We start from the raw sequence: 20,703 nt of genomic DNA on the forward strand, positions 1-20,703 counted from the left end.
ACTGTACACTCTCTAAAATATTTTTGGAATCACATACACAAAATAAAGCATTTGTATGAATTAGAGTAGCAGACAGTTGTGTGTTTGGAAAAAGTAATCATGAAGGCATCAGGGACAAATGTGTCATTGGGCTCTTAAATAAATATCTGAACTTGCCATTAGAACATGACCGGACTTCGAAGAATCAACTGCTCATAATTCTGAACTTATATGAAACCTGGCAATCAAGATGTCATAAACTGACTTTAAGGCATTTAAATCTCATTCCTTCTGGGGCAAGGATTTATCACAGAATAGTAAACCATCCCAAATAAAAAAGCAAGATTCCAAATACACATGCCACTGATTGCTCAGCATGGATGGCTGAATGCCACAAAGGCAAGAAGATAGGCTAATTCATTGCCCTCTGTTTCACTAGAGAAGTGGAAGGAGTTGTGAGGTCACAAGACAATGAGACTGATCTTTCTTATATCCTTTGCCCAGATAATTCTAGGAAGTCATGGGTGGTGCCGCAGCCAAAGAACAGGTGGAATTTCAATTCCAGTGCTCCATTAAGTGAAAGAGCATATAGACCAAATCATTAGATGGCGTGCTATTGAAATTACAGAGTCCAGTTACTGGTGTGTACTTTTGATTCCAATGCTTAATCAAATTGGAAAATTTTGCCTATTTGGTGACCTGAATCTCAGTGAAAGATCAGGCTAGAGAGAGAAATTTGTTCTATCCCACACTGGATGACATCTTCCAAAGTAGGTGCCCCCAAGTATTTACTCTTTTAGATGCCACAGGTGTTTTGGGGCAAATTTCACTACAGCCAAAAAGTGTCAAGTTAACCACAATTTTAACTCCTTTTATACAGTAGTCTCACCACAGACCTCTTTCTGGCATTACTAGTGCATCTGAGATCTTTCACAGGAAGATGGCAGAGCTACTGAAGCACCTGGAAAGGCTAGATATTTATACAGATAAACTAATACTTTGTGTACATCGCTGTACTGAAGAGGAACATGATTAAAAAAACCTGTGTAGTGTCTTTTGAAAACATAAAAATCTACAAGTCTGATGCTGTACAAAGTGAAAGAGCTTGTTGGGCTGGAAACAACTAGGAATTTTTGGTACCTCATATAATGAATAATGTAAAGTCTCAGATGCTGAGAAAGTAAGAAACTATTAAGTATTTGCAACCTCCTGAATCCATTCTGAAATTGAAAGAAATCCTAAGTATGATTCACTGTCTAGGTAGATGTGTGGTCAACCTGTCAGAAAATAATACCCTCTGAAAGAAGTGAAAAGTGAAAGCACCTAGCACTGGTGCAGAACACAAGAGCAGTCATTCAATAGAGTGAAACAACTTCTGTTTAAGTCATAAGTGTTTATCTTTTTTGATGTAAGTAAGCCAGCCATTCTAAGAGCAGATGCCTGCAACTCAGGATTAAGTTAGGTATTATTGCAAGGGCATGATGGTCAACTGAAGTCTGGTGCATATGGTTCCAGGACAATGACTGATGCTGAGGCTTGTTATGTTCAGATTGACTTTCTTTCACTGCAGTAAAAGCATCTGGAAATTCACAAAATACTGGAGGACTAGATCCTCTTAAACTTCTGACTGACCATATACTGCTCAGGACACTGACAAATAACGATGATGTGGATCATGTTTTAACTAGTCATTTTTCGAATGTGGCTGAAGGAATAATGAAGAATTCTCCCATAGACTTCTCAGAAATCATACATGACCTATTTTCAGATTACAGAATCTGAGTATTTTATGTGAAGCTTGTTTTGGGGTAGCACTTTGCCCTCAGTAGTTGTGCTGACTGGTGCTGAACTATGGATGTAGCAAGGATTCTGACGGGATGAGTGATATTCTCATTTCCCCCACATCCCCACTCCTAAAGGGCAATATCAGGACCAAGAAGGGGTGGCAGATTTCAGTAAGGTATTGCTCTTACTTTCAAGTAAAGCAGTGATCCTATCATTGCAAATCAGTGAGAGAGCACATCATCCCTTAGAGTGTCTAGTATGCTATTTGATACTTTCTTTATGGATTGTGAGGACATGAGGAAGAGTCCCCCCAAATAATGTCAGTCTGAGAAGCTATTTAAGGTAAAAAGGGGAGCAAGTTTATTTCAATTAGAAGCATACACAGAGCAAATTCCAAACATGCACTCAGTCGTTAAGGAGGGGGTATTTAAAGCTTCACAGGATCTCTACTGCTCAAATATGTAGCATGGATCCAATGCCATAATCTGCCTGGCAAAAAATTACCCTCTAAATCCCCCACAAATCATTGCAGTATGAATTATCTTTTTGGTATTAGAATTCTTCTGCTAAAATTGAATGGGGACCTCAGTTGTGCAAACATTGATAGAGAATATACGAACATTGCATTCTAAATTAACGTTGTCATTTAGGAAAGATCAGAAGTGAAAGACTTTTGGTTTTTTTCTTTGCTGTATTGGGATGGGGAATAAATAAGGGAGTCTTTATAATAATGGATTAAACTTTTAAGGAAGTTCAAGAGAGGGATTATGCGGGAGCATGTTCTTTTCAGCACAAATATCAGGATGTAACAATGTTCAGCACAGAAAAGGAAAAATTATATTGAAAAAAACAAGTGGATTGTATTTAAATAGATGGGTTTTACTTTTCATTTTTCCCATTGTAAAACTTTATCTTTTGATGTACATCTACTTTAATAATTACCAGATGACTAATGGTTTATTAGGATATATATTAGAAAGCACAATATACTGGATTTCAAGGCCAGAACAGACCATTTTGATAATCACAATAGGAGTTAGATACTAGAAAATCACTGGGATCCACAAAGTCCAGGTTAGGCACCTACAATGAATGGGGAGAGATAAGGACCTTAGCCTGCAATTCACAAAAACCAGTGTGCTAGGCAGGCAGCTGGGGTGTGTGCTTAACCCCCTCTTGGTTAGGTGCCTATGCTGTTTCATCAGGAAGCTGAGAGGAAGATGGCAAGCTCCCTCATAATTTTAGCTCAGTGGTTAGGGTACTCACCTGGGATATGGGGGACTGCCAGTTCAACTCCACCCTCCACTTGAAGGGGACAAAGGATTCGAACTTGGCTCTGCCACTGCTCAGCTGAGTGCCCTAACCGCTGGGCTTTGGGCTATTCTGATATGAAGGCTCCTTCAGTCTTTCCTGTTGAAGCTGTTACACTCTGGATAAATAATTAAAGAGCAACTGGAGCAGGTAGACTGAGCCCTGGTCTCCAAAATCCCAGGTGGGTTCCCTAACTACCAACCTATAAGAGTAATTTTCATGCTTGAGCTCTCTCTCGCTCGCTCGCTCATTCTCCAGTCCAAATGATGCTTCAAGTAGTTATCCAGAGTGCAACAACTTCAACCGGAGAGATTACAAAGGACCCCATACCAGAATATCTTGGAGCCCTATGGTGAGGACACTCACCTGAGAAGTGACAGATCCTAATTTAAATCTCCTCTTTCCCCTCAAGCGGAGGTGGGACTTGAAGTGGGGGTCTTCCCACATCCCATTTGAGTACCCTAACCCATGGTCTGAAAGTTATGAAGTCCTCCCCCGCTCCAAACTGTTTTGTTTTACTTTACTTCTTTTATATGAACATAGAGGCCAAGTGAGTTTAGCTTCCTACAGGTCAGTGATCCCAAAACTGAAAGTTTGATGCCTAAAATAGGAATTTAGGTGCCTAACCCCTTTTGTGTACCCAGGCCTATAGACTTAACTAGTGAGGGCATATTGTTCTTTTCTAGACATTCTTATTGTTATGGTTTTTACGAATAAATTTCTGGAAGGTCTCTGCTCATTCAGATATAGAATTAAATATTCTGTAAATAAAGAAAGAAATGTAAATATTGGGCCGCCGAATTAATAATTATGAATTATTAATGTAGTGGTAAAAGAAGGCTTAAGCCCTTTCAGTTGTATGGATCATGTGATGATTACTACTTTTCCTGGCCTTTAAAACTAATCTGATTGAAACCACATTCTGACAAAAGCTTTGCTTAATTATTGTGCTTAATTGATTTGTGAAATATCATGGTATACACTGTTAATTTTAAAAAAATCTGTCTTGTTCAATGTTTTATTTTCCTTTTTGTTGTGAAACTTCTCGCATTCTGAAAGATTATTTGTAAAATAAACCGCTACAGAGACTCTTCCACACTAAACTAATGTCATAACTCAAACATTTTTTGGCCAGAAACCTGAAAAATGTTTGGCCAAATAATACCATTTCTTAGTTTTCAGGCAAAAAATTTCAGTCTTGGTGTTTTTCAATTAAAAATAATAATAAAAAAAATCTAGGAAAGCAGATATTTACCACAAAAATATTTATTAGAAAACCCAATTTTCATTTAAAAAATTTCAGCAGAAAGTTTTTGACCGGCCCTAATTTGTCCTTTCCCCACAACTTCCTCTGAACTTTTATCTCTATAGAAATATATAACTGGGTACGTGAATGAATTAATAAAGTAATCTTTTAGGGCTATTGGCTCTTCTTGTCTATGCCATAAAACTCTCCTCTGCTGAATCGTATCAATAAAGTAACTGGAACAGACCCTCCAAGAGTTTTAACGTTCTCAAAAATCATAAATAGATTTTTCCAACATCTCTTTAAGAAAGGTAACACTTTTTTTAAAAATTTGCAGATGGCTATCCTAAAGAAGAAATGGTTTATAGATGGAGGAAAAACTCAGTAGAAGCTGCAGACCAGAAATCGTGGAGACTCTATCAGTTTGACTTCATGGGTCTCAGAAATACTTCAGAAATTGTGAAAACCTCAGCAGGTAGGAATTGAATGAATGCTCACTTCTCAAGGTTAAGAAGTTCAATATATAGTTTTCTACACTCTGTGTATGACATGATCTCATCTGTGCCTTGAATCTGACAGGTTTCAGCAGTTCATCTACTACACTGCAATTTATTGTACGTTTGACTTTAATTGTGTTTATGTTTTAAACAGTCAGGTTATTCTCATGGCAAACTAAGGGCTAGTGCTTTCCAAAATATTAATTTCAGTGGGAACTTCAGATATTCAGGACTCTAACTCTGTAGGTGTCTAACTTTAGGGACCCAACTTTGAAAATGGTGCCCTTAAACTGCTAAAAAATATTGATTTTCAATCACAATTGATATTTATGAACTCAGAATAAAATGATGAAAAATATACAGGATACTATGTGCAGTGTGGAATGGACTGGGCATTTGTTGAAAGTTTGTTTTCATTTAAGTACACTTTGAATTCAGGGAATTACAGTCTTTACAAGTGTTCATTTGAAAAGTGCCAAAATCCAGACTTCAGTATAATTGACTATGTTTGGATTTCTAACAAAACCCTTCTCTCTTCCTCTCATCTCTTCATAGTATTACCAACCTAGGAATAATATTAACTTGCAGCTGCTGTTTACACTACATTTTAAGTTGCCACAATATGCTCATTCTGCAATTAGGTGTTATTAAATTATCCCTGCATTGAGACATATGTTCTGATCATTGATTTTTTTTTTAAATAGCAAGCATCAAGAACATTGACTGATTATTATCTGAGCCCAGAGCATAGCAGTCGAGCTAATAAAATTAAACGTTTTCATGACTAGTTAATCTTTCATCTACTGTTTGAGTATTTTTCTTAATGTTTCAAAGGCATGGTACACCTCCAGCTGATGTATGTCTTTTTCCATTGACCTTATCAATTGATTTTAATTAAAACTTAATGGCCATTTTATTTCCATAGGAACCTTTTTCTGTCTAATAATAATAATAATTAATAATAAATGAACTATGCATTAAATGACATAGATTGCTAAAATTGTAAAGTTAAACGTAACGCAATATAAACAATAGATGCCGCACTTGGTAGATTAAAAAACTCATAGAAGTCAACCACCATCTAAAGGTTATAAATGACACTGAAGTGTAAGCTACACATCAGTAAATGTGGCGAGTGGTATTAGTAGCAGTCTGCTGCTTTAATATTAACCAATTATGAATTTTTAAAAAGCAGAATTTAGGTGCATCTATATTATTTATTGCGGAACACTGTGGATAAAGAGTAAAACACACTGATCTATGGGCTTAACGTGGAAAATATATTGCTCATCCTCTTGCACCAGTAATGCATTCTCATGGCTGACAGATAGTTTTGTCATTGAAATGCAATTAATGTATTAGTAAATCTTTTGGGTATATGGCCTGGCTAAGGAGAGTGTTAACAAATGAAGCAAATGTAAAAGTTTGTTCTGCTATCTGAATAATGAATATGGATGTGTAAGTTCTTCAGGCAAGTTAACTGTGATCTGGGTGTTGGTAGATCAAGGTCAAGCCCAGGATATGTTATGGTTCCAATATCTGTGACAGGAGGCATGAAACTAATTAGGAGAGATGGTGAGAAAGCTAGAGATAGTGTGAGTGACCTGCCGCTTCTATTCTGTGCTCACCAGGAGTCATGCCAGCCTGACAGTTTTCATCAAGAAATCTTGTTAAATGCTCAGAATGGTCCCATCTGAACTATGAAACTGCTGGCGGTATCCTAATAAATACGTGTATCTGCTCCATTTAAACAAGTCAGAAGCCAGCTTCACATAGTCATTTAAGATCACAAATAATAAATGAGGTAACAGGGCAAATTCCTTTTTATACTCCTCTTCATAGACTCCAAGTTATAATTTAAAGAAGCAGGAGAGCTGGCATTACCTTTTTTATCCCCATTACCGTTGCCACTTCTCAGTCATGCTTCTGAGCAAAAACCAACCACACAGCATGTCTTTTGGAGTCCATTTCTTTTCTGCCATTAGATATGAACTGTACACCAAATTTTCATGCACGAGCACTGGGATACACTGATCTAACATTTTGATGTTCAGATGGGCACTTAAAATGAGCACTGATGCACTAAATACTGATTTGAGCTTCCAAATGTGGGATTTGCATACCATGGTGAGGTACCAATGTTTGAAAATTGTGCTGATCAAACCTGTCTATCCAGATTCTTATATAGCCTTTGTCAGCATGATAGCTGAAAACCTGGTGTTTATGTGAAATTTTTAAAATGCCAATCTGAAGTAGAGGGAATTCCTTATAAAACAGTGAGGGGTGCCTCAAAGAGAGGTTTTCTCTATCCAGATATTTATTGAGTGGATCGGTATTACTGGCTTTTCAGTATTTGAACATAAGAATATAAGAATGGCCATACGGAGTCAGAGCGATGGTCCATCTAATTCAGTATCCTGTCTTCCAATAGTGGCCAATGCCAGGTGCTTCAATCAGAATGAACAGAACAGGGCAATTATCAAGTGATCCATCCCCCATTGTCCAGTCCCAGCAGCTGGCAGTCAGGGACTAGGGACACCCAGAGCATGGGGTTGCATCCCTGACCATCTTGGCTAATAGCCATTGATGGACCTATCCTCCATGAACTTACCTGATTCTTTTCTGAACACATTAATAGTTTTGGCCTTCACAGCATCCCTTAGCAATGAGTTATTTGGGTTATTGGGTGATTTGTATCACTAGATGATGCAATCTTTCAGTATGATGTATTCCACAAATTAGTCAAAATTTCCTACAGATTCCCAAAGGCCCTAATGTTCTGCAAGATATCATTGTCATCAAAATTAAACAAATAACTGGTTAGGCTGTAGATGGGCCCAAAGGAAATAAACATAACTACCAACTAAATAATAAAATATAAAGCAAATTATTAAATTAAGATACAGAAAAGTTACAATATGCTAGAGATTTTGGGCAATCATATCAGGGAAGAGGGAAATGATAGTTCCTCAACTGTAAGCTCTTTGGGGCAGGGACCATCTTTTTGTTCTGTGTTTGTATAGTACCTAGCACAGTGGGGCACTGGCCCATGACTTGGGCTTCTAGGTACTATACTAAATATACATAAAAAATAATAATGACTTTGGGCCATCATGATAGCAGAAACTATTGCCAAACTGGAGGTACTGTTTTTTGTTTGTTTGTTTTTTTAAAAGAAGCACCAAAAATTGTCAGGGGGATATAGAAATTAATTTACAAGTAACAAAATGAAATGTATATAGGCCAGTGATTCAGCTGGTGTCATTAGGCGGAGAGACAAGCTGAAGATCTCACTCATTTATTTTGGCTCACAGATGAGTGTGGGAGGTGCTGGCAGTCTACAGATATATGAAGGATGTGAAAACCAAATCTCTGAACTTGCATGAGGGGAACTCTCTCTGTGGGGGCCCAAATATACTGTAGGAAACAGTCTTGCATTCCCAAGAGATAGACTCACTAGCCTAATGTCTTTTTCACTTCTAATGTATATGTTTCTGACATTTTTATGACACAGTTACTTCCTTCCAGAATTGTGAGTGTAATGTGAGACCTTTGTCAGTATCACCAGTATACTGGTCTGTCTCTCTCTATATTCTCTTCAGCAACCTTGCAGCATGAGTGCTGATAGTCTGTACAGGAACATACTGCCATCGTGGCCAGTCTGTGTATAACCCATTCCCTGTAATATAATTTAGCCCATCAAGTGACCACTTCATCAGCTTAGCAAAGACCAGAGACAACATTCCATTAAACCTTTCTCTTTTAGAGATGTACATGCATTTTGTGTAATTGAAGACATGGTCAGGGTTTTACAAGTAACAAGATGGTTGCTATGAGGACTTCACAATTACTGGAGTCTAAACAAGAAAATCAATGTCCAAAATCATCAGAGGCTTAAAGCACAGCCAAGGTGATGTGCACTCAGGGGGAAGAGTAATCTGGGGTTTAATGACTTTTGCCGGCCAAAGAAGATTTGTATCTCTATAAATAGAGGTGGTCCTAGGCTTTTTGTCTGCCAAGTGAAAAACATTTTCAGTACCTCCCACTCCATCCGACCCCTGCACCAGCTGAGAAAAAAACAAATCTGAACCCTGGACAATCAGCAGAGCAAAAAAATGGGCAGCCAATCAGAAGGGAGCAAAAAAACAACCCCCAAACCATGAAAAGTACAGTGCTCTCTGGAAGTTGGCATGTAGGGCAACCACTCTGCCCAGCTACCCCTAGAGAACTGGTCCTGAGTATAAGGCCATCGGGAGAAATATTAGGCTTGTTGAAAACAGCATGAATACTATTTAGCCCTCTAGGACTGGGCTGTGGGAAAGGGAGACTACACATGAGAAAAAAAATCTTTTGTTCTTTTTTATCAGGGTAACCCTGTTGCAATGCAGTTTTTGTAATCCTTAAACCCAGGTTCAGTGCGCTGGCTGTGAATCACTTAAGTGTTAGCTTTTAGAGCATCATCATTTAAAAACACAATGGGCAAAAGGAAAGCAGGGGTCTGAAGGGGAAGAGGAAGCTGAGGGGGAGCAGTTGCTGAGGGATCATGGGTGCCACTATAGTGTTGCTCTTCATTGCTCTCTAGTCTCCTCTCCTCCCCTTCAAGCGTCTACTTCCTTTTTCCCCACTCAGGGTTTTATAACATTAAATCAACCCAAATACAGAGAGAGATTGGCTTCTTGACATCACATAACTCATATTTGCACTCACTTAAGGCCCTTTTAATCTGCCAAACTTGTGCAGTGATGGGGCCTTAGCCTCGGTCTACACTAGGAGTTGAGGTCGAATTTAGCAGCGTTAAATCGATTTAACCCTGCACCTGTCCACACGACGAAGCCCTTTTTTTCGACTTAAAGGGCTCTTAAAATCGATTTCCTTACTCCACCCCCAACAAGGGTATTAGCGCTGAAATCGGCCTTACTGGGTCAAATTTGGGGTACTGTGGACACAGTTAGACGGTATTGGCCTCCGTGAGCTATCCCAGAGTGCTCCATTGTGACCACTCTGGACAGCATTCTCAACTCAGATGCACTGACTAGGTAGACAGGAAAAGGCCTGCGAACTTTTGAATTTCAATTTCCTGTTTGGCCAGCGTGGCAAGCTGCAGGTGACCATGCAGAGCTCATCAGCAGAGGTGACCATGATGGAGTCCCAGAATTGCAAAAGAGCTCCAGCATGGACCAAACGGGAGGTACGGGATCTGATCACTCCATGGGGAGAGGAATCCGTGCTATCAGAACTACGTTCCAGTTTCCAAAATGCCAAAACATTTCTCAAAATCTCCCAGGGCATGAAGGACAGAGGCCATAACAGGGACCCGAAGCAGTGCCGCATGAAACTTAAGGAGCTGAGGCAAGCCTACCAGAGAGGCGAACGGCTGCTCCGGTTCAGAGCCCAAAACATGCCACTTCTATGATGAGCTGCATGCCATTTTAGGGGGTTCAGCCACCACTACCCCAGCCGTGTTGTTTGACTCCTTCAATGGAGATGGAGGCAACACGGAAGCAGGTTTTAGGGACGAGGAAGATGATGGTGATGATGATGATGAGGTTGTAGATAGCTCACAGCAAGCAAGTGGAGAAACCGGTTTTCCCGACAGCCAGGAACTGTTTCTCATCCTGGACCTGGAGCCAGTACCCCCCAGACTCACCCAAGGCTGCCTCCCAGACCTGCCAGGCAGAGAAGGGACCTCTGGTGAGTGTACCTTTTTAAAATACTATACATGGTTTAAAAGCAAGCATGTTTAATGATTAATTTGCCCTGGCATTCGCGGCTCTCCTAGATGTACTCCCAAAGCCTTTGCAAAAGGTTTCTGGGGAGGGCAGCCTTATTCCATCCACCATGGTAGGACACTTTACCACTCCAGGCCAGTAGCACGTACTCGGGAATCATTGTAGAACAAAGCTTTGCAGTGTATGTTTGCTGGCATTCAAACAACATCCATTCTTTATCTCTCTCTGTTATCCTCAGGAGGGTGATATCATTCATGGTCACCTGGTTGAAATAGGGTGCTTTTCTTAAGGGGACATTCAGAGGTGCCTGTTCCTGCTGGGCTGTTTGCCTGTGGCTGAACAGAAATGTTCCCCGCTATTAGCCATGGGGAGGTGGAGGGACTAGCCACGTGCTGGGGGGAGGCAAAATGCGATCTTGGAACGAAAGCACATGTGCTATGTATATAATGTTAACAGCTAGGTTTACCGTGAAAGAGTGTACCCATTCTTCTATAAAATGTGTCTTTTTAAATACCACTGTCCCTTTTTTTTTCTCCACCAGCTGCATGTGTTTCAAGGATCACAGGAGCTTCTCCTTCCCAGAGGCTAGCTAAGATCAGAAGGCGAAAAAAATGCACTCGCAATGAAATGTTCTCTGAGCTCATGCTGTCCTCCCACACTGACAGAGCACAGACGAATGCGTGGAGGCAGACAATGTCAGAGTGCAGGAAAGCACAAAATGACTGGGAGGAGAGGTGGCAGGCTGAAGAGAGTAAGTGGCGGGCTGAAGAGAGGGCTGAAGCTAAAAGGTGGCAGCAGCGTGATGAGAGGAGGCAGGACTCAACACTGAGGCTGCTGGAGGATAAAACTAATATGCTCCAGCGTATGGTTGAGCTGCAGGAAAGGCAGCAGGAGCACAGACCACTGCTACAGCCCCTGTGTAACCAACCGCCCTCCTCCCCAAGTTCCATAGCCTCCTCACCCAGATGCCCAAGAGCGTGGTGGGGGGGCCTCCGGGCACCCAGCCACTCCACCCCAGAGGATTGCCCAAGCAACAGAAGGATGGCATTCAATAAGTTTTAAAGTTTTAAACTTTTAAAGTGCTGTGTGGCCTTGTCCTTCCCTCCTCCACCACCTCTCCTGGTGCATATCTCCTCCACCACCCCTCCTGGGCTACCTTGGTAGTTATCCCACTATTTGTGTGATGAATTAATAAAGAATGCATGAATGTGAAGCAACAATGACTTTATTGCCTCTGCAAGCGGTGATCAAAGAAAGGAGGGGAGGGTGGTTAGCTTACAGGGAAGTAGAGTGAACCAAGGGGCGGGGGGTTTCATCAAGGAGAAACAAAAAGAACTTTCACACCGTAGCCTGGCCAGTCATGAAACTGGTTTTCAAAGCTTCTCTGATGCGCACTGCGCCCTCCTCTGCTCTTCTAACCGCCCTGGTGTCTGGCTGTGCGTAACCAGCAGCCAGGCGATTTGCCTCAACCTCTCACCCTGCCATAAATGTCTCCCCCTTACTCTCACAGATATTGTGGAGCACACAGCAAGCAGTAATAACAGTGCGAATATTGGTTTCGCTGAGGTCTGACCGAGTCAATAAATTGCGCCAGCACACTTTTAAATGTCCAAATGCACATTCTACCACCATTCTGCACTTGCTCAGCCTGTAGTTGAACAGCTCCTGACTACTGTCCAGGCTGCCGGTGTATGACTTCATGAGCCATGGCATTAAGGGGTAGGCTGGGTCCCCAAGGATAACTACAGGCATTTCAACATCCCCAAGGGTTATTTTCTGGTCTGGGAATAAAGTTCCTTCCTGCAGCTTTTGAAACAGACCAGAGTTCCTGAAGATGTGAGCATCATGTACCTTTCCCGTCCATCCCACGTTGATGTTGGTGAAACGTCCCTTGTGATCCACCAGTGCTTGCAGCACCACTGAAAAGTACCCCTTGCGGTTTATGTACTCGCCAGCTTGGTGCTCCGGTTCCAAGATAGGGATATGGGTTCCGTCTATGGCCCCACCACAGATAGGGAATCCCATTGCAGCAAAGCCATCCACTATGATTTGCAATTTCCCAGGGTCACTACCCTTGATATCAGCAGATCTTTGATTGCGTTGGCTACTTGCATCACAGCACCCCCCACAGTAGATTTGCCCACTCCAAATTGATTCCCGACTGACCTGTAGCTGTCTGGTGTTGCAAGCTTCCACAGGGCTATTGCCACTCGCTTCTCAACTGTGAGGCCTGCTCTCATCTTGGTATTCTTGCGCCTCAGGGCAGGGGAAAGTAAGTCACAAAGTTCCATGAAAGTGCCCTTACGCATGCGAAAGTTTCGCAGCCACTGGGAATCGTCCCAAACCCGCAACACTATGCAGTCCCACCAGTCTGTGCTTGTTTCCCGAGCCCAGAATCGGCGTTCCACCGCATGAACCTGCCCTGTTAGCACCATGATGCCCACACTGCCAGGGCCTGTGCTTTGAGAGAAGTCTGTGTCCATGTCCTCAGCACTCTCGTCACCGCGCTGACGTCACCTACTCGCCCGGTTTCGCTTTGCCAGTTTCTGATGCTGCATATACTGCCGGATAGTGCGTGTGGTGTTTAATGTGCTCCTAATTGCCAAAGTGATCTGAGAGGCTTCATGCTTGCCGTCTGCACAGGCGTCTGCACAGAAAAAAGGCGTGGAACGATTGTCTGCCATTCCCCTGATGGAGGGAGGGGCGACTGACGACATGGCTTACAGGGTTGGCTTACAGGGAATTAAAATCAACAAAGGGGTTGGCTTTGCGAGAAACTGAATGGCCCCCTCAAGTATAGAACTCAAAACTGGGTTTAGCAGGCTGTTGATTTCACGGAGGGAGGGAGGAGAAAATGAATACAAAACAAATCTAGTTTATTTCTTGTTTTGAGCCACTTCATCTATCTTTATACATCTTACTGGCAGCAGACTGTGCAGTACGACCATTAGCCATCGTCATCTCCTGGGTGCTCGGCAGAAGACGGTGCAGTATGACTGCTGGCCACCGTCTTCTGCTGGCTGCTGATTAAAAGACAGTGCACTGCCGGTCGGCCTCAATCGCCATGAGACGAAACTTAAAAGGGAAATGACCTGGCTCGAGTTACTCCCATGTTTGCCCAGGCACCCCGACCTCATCAAGGTCAGTTAAAAGAGCATCCAGGACTACGTCGATGACGGCTACCAGTATACTGCACTGTCTGCTGCCAAAAGGTAATAAACTGCTGCTGTGTAGCAATGCAGTACCGCGTCCACCAGCACCCAGGAGACATATGGTGTCGGTTAGCTGAGCAGGCTCCATGCTTGCCGTGGTTTGGCGTCTGCACAGGTAACTCAAGAAAAAAGGCACAAAACGATTGTCTGCCCTTGCTTTCACAGAAGGAGGGAAGAAAGGGGGGCCTTACAATATGTACCCAGAACCACCCGCGACAATGTTTTAGCCCCATCAGGCACTGGGATTTCTATCCAGAATTCAAATAGGCGGCGGAGACTACAGGAACTGTGGGATAGCTACCCACAGTGCAATGCTCTGGAAGTCGACGGTTGCCTCGGTACTGTGGACACACTCCGCCGACTACATGCACTTAGAGCATTTGTGTGGGGACACACACAATTGACTGTATAAAAACGCTTTCTACAAAACCGACTCCTATAAATTTGACCTAATTTTGTAGTGTAGACATACCCTTAGTGTAAATAAGAACTAGGCTCATTAACTAACAATACAAATTGCTTAGTAATGCTCAGAACAAAAGCTTTGTTAACTAATCATTAAAACCAAGAGGTGCTGCTCAAAGCAACATGTACTTTTGCACACATTATAAAAAATCCCCAAACATTACAAAACATGGCAATCACCAGCTAAGGTTATAAGTACACAAATTCATGTCTTTTAAAATAATGTGTGGTATTTGTATGTATTTGGGGGAGCAACTCGTAACCTTAGCTGTTAACTAATGATTTTTATTTGGGAATATAGACACACACATACACAAAGACACTTTTTCTAGTTCTGTGCTAATCGCTGTCAGTAAAATATTCTGTTTTAGGAAACAAAGATATTAATAACTATGAAAAGGCACATTTCCTGAAAAAGTCCTGAAATGCATTTGTGCTTATTTACGACTCTTGTATTCAAATATTTGAATGGCGGAGAAATTGGCTGGCAATATAAATATTAAAATAGCTTAAATTATACAAGCATGGAAATTCAATAAGTAAAACTATTCTGTTAAATTTCTACATTCTCTTAGCTGCCTTATTCAAGCTGCACTACAAGGAGTGCTGTCTCTTTAGAACACCAGTGAAGGGAAATTTTTGTGTTAAGAAGATTAATGTCTGCTTGGGATTTGGAAACAACAAAGCCCTAGATGTTGTCTGCAAACAGATTGCCAGCCCAGACCTGGGGGAGTGGGCCATTGTGATAGTGTGGAATTTGTAGTGAGCTTACTCCACAGAACTGAAGGCATTTTAGAGCCAGTTCAATCACATGTGTAAGGCATGACTGTGTTCAGGTTTGCATGAAGTATTGTAGCAGTGTTGGTCCCAGGATTTTCAGATATATGTGTGGCAGCCTGTATGCTAGGCACTTCCTATCCACAACTACAAAGTCTTGCATTGAAGAAAAGAGCATGTATTATTAGTGAAAGAAAAACATGGTCCAAGATCCTACAGTTTGTCACTATAGTATAGCCATTTTTAATTGTCTTTTTTGCCACGCCCACTCCAAAGCTAGGTGCCAGCTCTAAAGACATTTATTTAATGACTATTCATGAAGCTCAATTGTTTATTAAATGTCAGTGACATTTTCAAAGCACTGGTGGTTCCCAGCTGTGTCCTGATGGCACATCAAAGGGTGCTTGTCACATGAGTGCTCTTTACAGGACAAGCACTGTGGGGCGTGTTCTCTCTTTTAAATGCCTGACTTGAAAAGATCCAGCACAGGGATACATCAGCAAGACATTCCATGGGGTTAACCTCTAATGATGTGATCATTTGAGGCAGAAAAATGGGGTCTCAAAAATGTTTCATATCATCCAAAAACAGCACTTGTTTCTAACAGCTTTACACTCTGCGGGAGCCCAGTCTATTTCAGCCAGGGCATACTGAAACCCCAAGCCCTTTAGCATTAAAGTGAAATTGCTGGGGAAACTTGGATTTCAGGACATCAGAGCCAGATTCTGGACCATGGGACTGCATACACAGAGTGTGTCTTCCCCTCAAAGATCTCATGTTTCTATATGGAAGGTATTCTGTGACCTCATACACCTCAATATCTGGACTCTGCAGAGGGCCCTCCAATTGCTCAGGGATCCATCGGAGGGGAAGGGCAGTCAGTGAGAGTTGAAGTGTACAACAGCATTATATTGGCTTCCTTATATCCAAGTGTGGCATCCAATGAGCTGTATCTCCCCCAGTGAGCCTAGAGTAATTGACCTTCAGCGTCCTCTGGTGTCTAGCACATGCTAATAGGGTGGGGTGCACCAGGAGAATCTAGCCCTCCTATTAAACCCACTAAGAGTGATTTTGATTATAGAGAAACTTTACGTATTTCACTCTAAGCGGGTCGCTATGATTTTAATCCTGACAGTGTTTCTTTACTGAGTTTGTATATTGGTTTAGGTGGGAAAATATGCTATGTAAGTCTCCATAAATGTAAGGGAGATGCTTATTTATTATGTATTTTCTCCTCTCCTCATATAGGACCAGATTCTGCCCAACCCCTAACTTGGGGTCACAGTGGGGTTGAAAGGGACAAAGAGCTTCCCCTTCCATGACTTATGTAAGGCCTGGGCAAAATTAAATCCCCAACAGAGAGACTCTTCCCTCCTGATGTCTGTGGGAACCATGGCTGCACCTCCTCACATGCTGGCCTGAACACAGGAGGACTAAGTGTCACACATCCCCCAAAGGGATATCACAGGGTCAACTCTCTGAGGCAAAAAGTTTCCAGCTGCTCACCTCTGCGGCAGCGCAGCTCCCCTCCCCCTTTTATGCCCTTCCTTCAGATTCAGCGAATTCTCAGAGCTGTGAGGCCGAAGATAACATTCAGAAGCAGAGGTCTGCTTTTGGGTTATTGGAATTAGGGATTGAATTTTAGGCTTGGCAAACCTATAAACTGTTTTTTAGGTTTGCAGGATTAATGTGATCCATTTAAATTTACACACTTCTATTCCGGTCATTGAAACTCATAGCTTTGTTTTGTTTTCCTCCCAAAAGAAATTCAATTTTAGACCAGAATTGGCCCTCTAGACTCTTAGACTTTAAGGTCAGACAGGATCAACGGGATCATCTAGTCTGACCTCCTGCATATTGCAGGCCACAGAACTTCACCCACTCCTGAAATAGACCCCTAACCTCTGGCTGCTTTACTGAAGTCCTCAAATCATAGTTTAAAAACTTCAAGTTACAGAGAATTCATCATTTACACTAGTTTAAATCTGCAAGTGACCCATGCCCTGTGCTGCAGAGGAAGGCGAAAAACCCTCAGGGTTTCTGCCAATCAATCATGGGGGAATGTTCCTTCCTGGCCCCAAATATGGTCATCAGTTAGATTCTGAGCCTGTGGGCAAGACCCACCAGGCAGATACCTGGGAAAGAATTCTCTGTAGTACCTCAGAGACCTCCCCATCTAGTGTCCCATCTCCAGCAGTTGGGGATTTTTGCTACTGGCAGTTGCAGATGGGCCACATGCCATTGTAGACAGTCCTGTCATACCATCCCCTCCATGAACTTATCAACCTCAGTCTTGAAGTCAGTTAGGTTTTTTGCCCTCACTGCTCCCCTTGGAAGGCTGTTCCAGAACTTCACTCCTCCACATTGGTGCTTAACTTAAATAATTCTTCACCTTCCCTGGTAGTTATCCCTCTGATGTATTTATAGAGAGCAATCATATCTCCCCTCAGCCTTCTTTAGGTTAGGTTAAACAAGCCAAGCTCTTTGAGTCTCCTCTCATAAGGTAAGTTTTCCATTCCTTGGATCCTCCTAGTAGCCCTTCTCTGTACCTGTTTCAGTTTGAATTCATCCTTCTTAAGCATGGGAGACCAGAACTGCACACAGTATGAGGTTTTACCAGTGCCTTGTGTAATGGTACTAACACTTCCCCGTCTGTACTGGAAATATCTCATCTGATACATCCTAGGATTGCCTTAGCCTTAGAAATCAACGAATACACCCAGGTCTTTTTCCTCCTCTGTCTCTTCCAACTAATAAGTTCCCAGTTTATAGCAAAAATTCTTGTTGTTAGTCCCTAAATGCATGACCTTGCACTTTGCACTATTGAATTTTATCTCATTACTATTACTCCAGTTTACAGGGTCATCCAGATCTTCTTGTATGAAATTCTGATACTACTCTGTATTGGCAATACCTCCCAATTTTGTGTCATCCACAGATTTTATTAGCACACTCCCACTTTTTGTGCCAAGGTCAGTAATAAAAATGTTAAATAAGATTGGTCCCAAGACAGATCCCTGAGGAACTCCACTAGTAACCTCCCTCCAGCCTCACAGTCCACCTTTCAGTATGACCCTTTGTAGTCACCCCTTTAATCAGTTTCTTATCCGCCTTTCAATTCTCATATTAATCCCCAACTTCTCCAATTTAACTAATAAATTCCAATTTCGAACTGTATCGAATGCCTGACTGAAATCCGGGTAGATTAGATCTACTGCATTTCCTTTGTCTAGAAAATCAGTTATCTTGTCAAAGAAGGAGATCAAGTTGGTCTGGCATGATCTACCTTTTGTAAAACCATGTTGTATTTTATCCCAATTACTGTTCACTGGTATGTCCTCAACTACTTTCTTTTCAAATTTTTTTCCAAGACCTCACATACAATTGAAGTCAAACTAACAGGCCTGCAGTTTCCTGGATCACTTTTTTCCCTTTCTTAAAAATAGGAACTATATTAGCAATTCTCCAGTCACAGGGTATGACCCCCAGAGTTTACAGATTCATTAAAATCCTTGCTATTGGGCTTTCAATTTCATATGAAAGTTCATTTAATATTCTTGGATGGGGATTACTCAAGCCCTTCCGATTTAGTCCCGTTAAGCTCTATCTCCATATCCTCATTCCCATAGTCACTCTGCCACTACCTCTAAGATCTTCATTAGCCTCATTAAAACCTGAGGCAAAGTATTTGTTAGGTGTTGGGCCATACCTATATTATCTTTAACCTCCACCCCATCCTCTGCTTAGCGATCACACATCTTCTTGCCTTGTTTTCCTCTTATTTCTATGGCTATAGGACCTTTTCCTTTTGGTTTTAATTCCCTTTGTAAGGTTCAACTCTGCTAGGCTTTTGGCAGTTCTCACTTTATCCCTGCACTTTCTGACCTCCAAGAGGTAGCGTTCCTTGTTTGTCCCTCCCATTTTCCATTCCTTGTAGGCTTTCTGCTTTCTCTTAATCACCTGGTGGAGGGTGAGAAAACCTGGATTTGTGCTGGAAATGGCCCAACCTGATGATCACTTTAGATAAGCTATTACCAGCAGGACAGTGGGGTGGGAGGAGGTATTGTTTCATATTCTCTGTGTATATATAAAGTCTGCTGCAGTTTCCACGGTATGCATCCGATGAAGTGAGCTGTAGCTCACGAAAGCTCATGCTCAAATAAATTGGTTAGTCTCTAAGGTGCCACAAGTACTCCTTTTCTTTTTGCGAATACAGACTAACACGGCTGTTACTCTGAAACCTGTTTGAGATGCTTGCTCATCCATCTTAGTCTTCAACCCTTCTGTATGATTTCCCCCCCTTGCTTGGGATGCAGGCTTCAGATAGCTTCTGCTACTCTGATTTAAAGTAATTCCAAGCCTCTTCCACATTCAGATCCTTGTGTTCTTTGGTCCAGTCCACTTCCCTAACTAATTCCCTTAATTTCTTAAAGTTAGCTCTTTTGAAATCAAGGATCCTAGTTGCAGATCTGTTTGTGTTTATCACTCCATTTAGTTCAAACTGAATTAACTCATGATAACTTGAACCAAGGTTATTCTCCACAATCAGTTCTCTGTGAGCTCCTCACTACTCACCAATACCAAATCTAAAATGGCATCACCTCTTGTTGGTCCAGTGACTATTTGGTGAATAGAAAAGGAGTACTTGTGGCACCTTAGAGACTAACCAATTTATTTGAGCAATTGGTTAGTCTCTAAGGTGCCACAAGTACTCCTTTTCTTTTTGCGAATACAGACTAACACGGCTGTTCCTCTGAAACCTGTTATTTGGTGAATAAATCTGTCAGCTATCCCATCCAGGAAAATCTGGGTTCTACTACTATTAGTAGCACTTGTCCTCCAATCTATATCTGGGAAGTTAAAGTCTCCCGTAATCACACATTTACAGTAGTATTTATTTAATTAAGAACATGAAAGTGGTCTTTATCCATATTCAAACTAGATTCTGGTGGTCTGTAACACACCCCAAGCACTATAACAGAGGAACCTCTAGTACCTTTCGCCGCCAATTTGATTGGCCCCAACAGACTTTGTCTTATCAATTCTATCACTTCTAATTTCCTTATAGTCTACTTCATCATTAATATAAAATGCTACTCCACCACATTTGCCTTGGTTTCTGTCTTTCCTGAGCAGCACATACCTTTCAATACCTGTTCTCCAGTTATGAGTACTATTCCACCATATTTCTGTTATCCCTATAATATCTGGTTTCACTTCCTGCATCAGTAGTTCTAGTTCCTCCATTTTGTCACCCAGGGTCCTTGCATTGGTGTACAAGCATCTTAACTGTTGCTGCTTGGCTTTGCTCACATTCCTCGCCTGATTGGTTGCAGTCATTTTACTGCTAGTGTCACCTATCTGACTGTTATCAGCACTGTCCTTCCTCTTAATGTCCATTCTCCTACCCCTTGCTGTTCCTTTCTCCATTGCTGTATCCTTCCTTACTTGATTTTCCTCCCTCTCAATGTTAAAATCAGGCATGGAGATTACATGAGCATCTCCCAACAGTTTCCCTGAGTTCCTAGTTTAAAGCTATTTTAATGAGTTGTGCCAACCTCCATCCCAGAATTCTATTTCCCTCCCTACTCACATGTAGTCCATCCCATGAGAACTGTCCTCTGTCCGTGAATGCCTCCCAGTGGTCAAACATCCCAAAGCCCTCCTTATAGCACCACTGCCGGAGCCATCTGTTGATCATC

The 20,703-nt window shown here is 41.9% G+C and overlaps 1 protein-coding gene across 4 annotated transcripts in view; it reads left to right on the forward strand.

Moving 5' to 3' along the window:
• The window catches only part of GABRG3 (gamma-aminobutyric acid type A receptor subunit gamma3), a 569,219-nt gene that overhangs the window by 434,816 nt on the left and 113,700 nt on the right, over window positions 1–20,703 (forward strand). For 3 of the 4 annotated variants that reach the window (XM_048858893.2, XM_048858908.2, XM_048858887.2), the window contains exon 6: window positions 4,659–4,796. In XM_048858893.2, the coding sequence (XP_048714850.1) occupies window positions 4,659–4,796 (138 nt within the window). Of the gene's footprint in view, window positions 1–4,658; window positions 4,797–11,088; window positions 11,679–20,703 lie in introns of those variants that run through there. The other variant, XM_048858899.2, reaches the window with a different exon arrangement.

The sequence above is a fragment of the Caretta caretta genome, chromosome 1, assembly GCF_965140235.1.
Source record: "Caretta caretta isolate rCarCar2 chromosome 1, rCarCar1.hap1, whole genome shotgun sequence".
Lineage (NCBI taxonomy): Eukaryota > Metazoa > Chordata > Testudines > Cheloniidae > Caretta > Caretta caretta.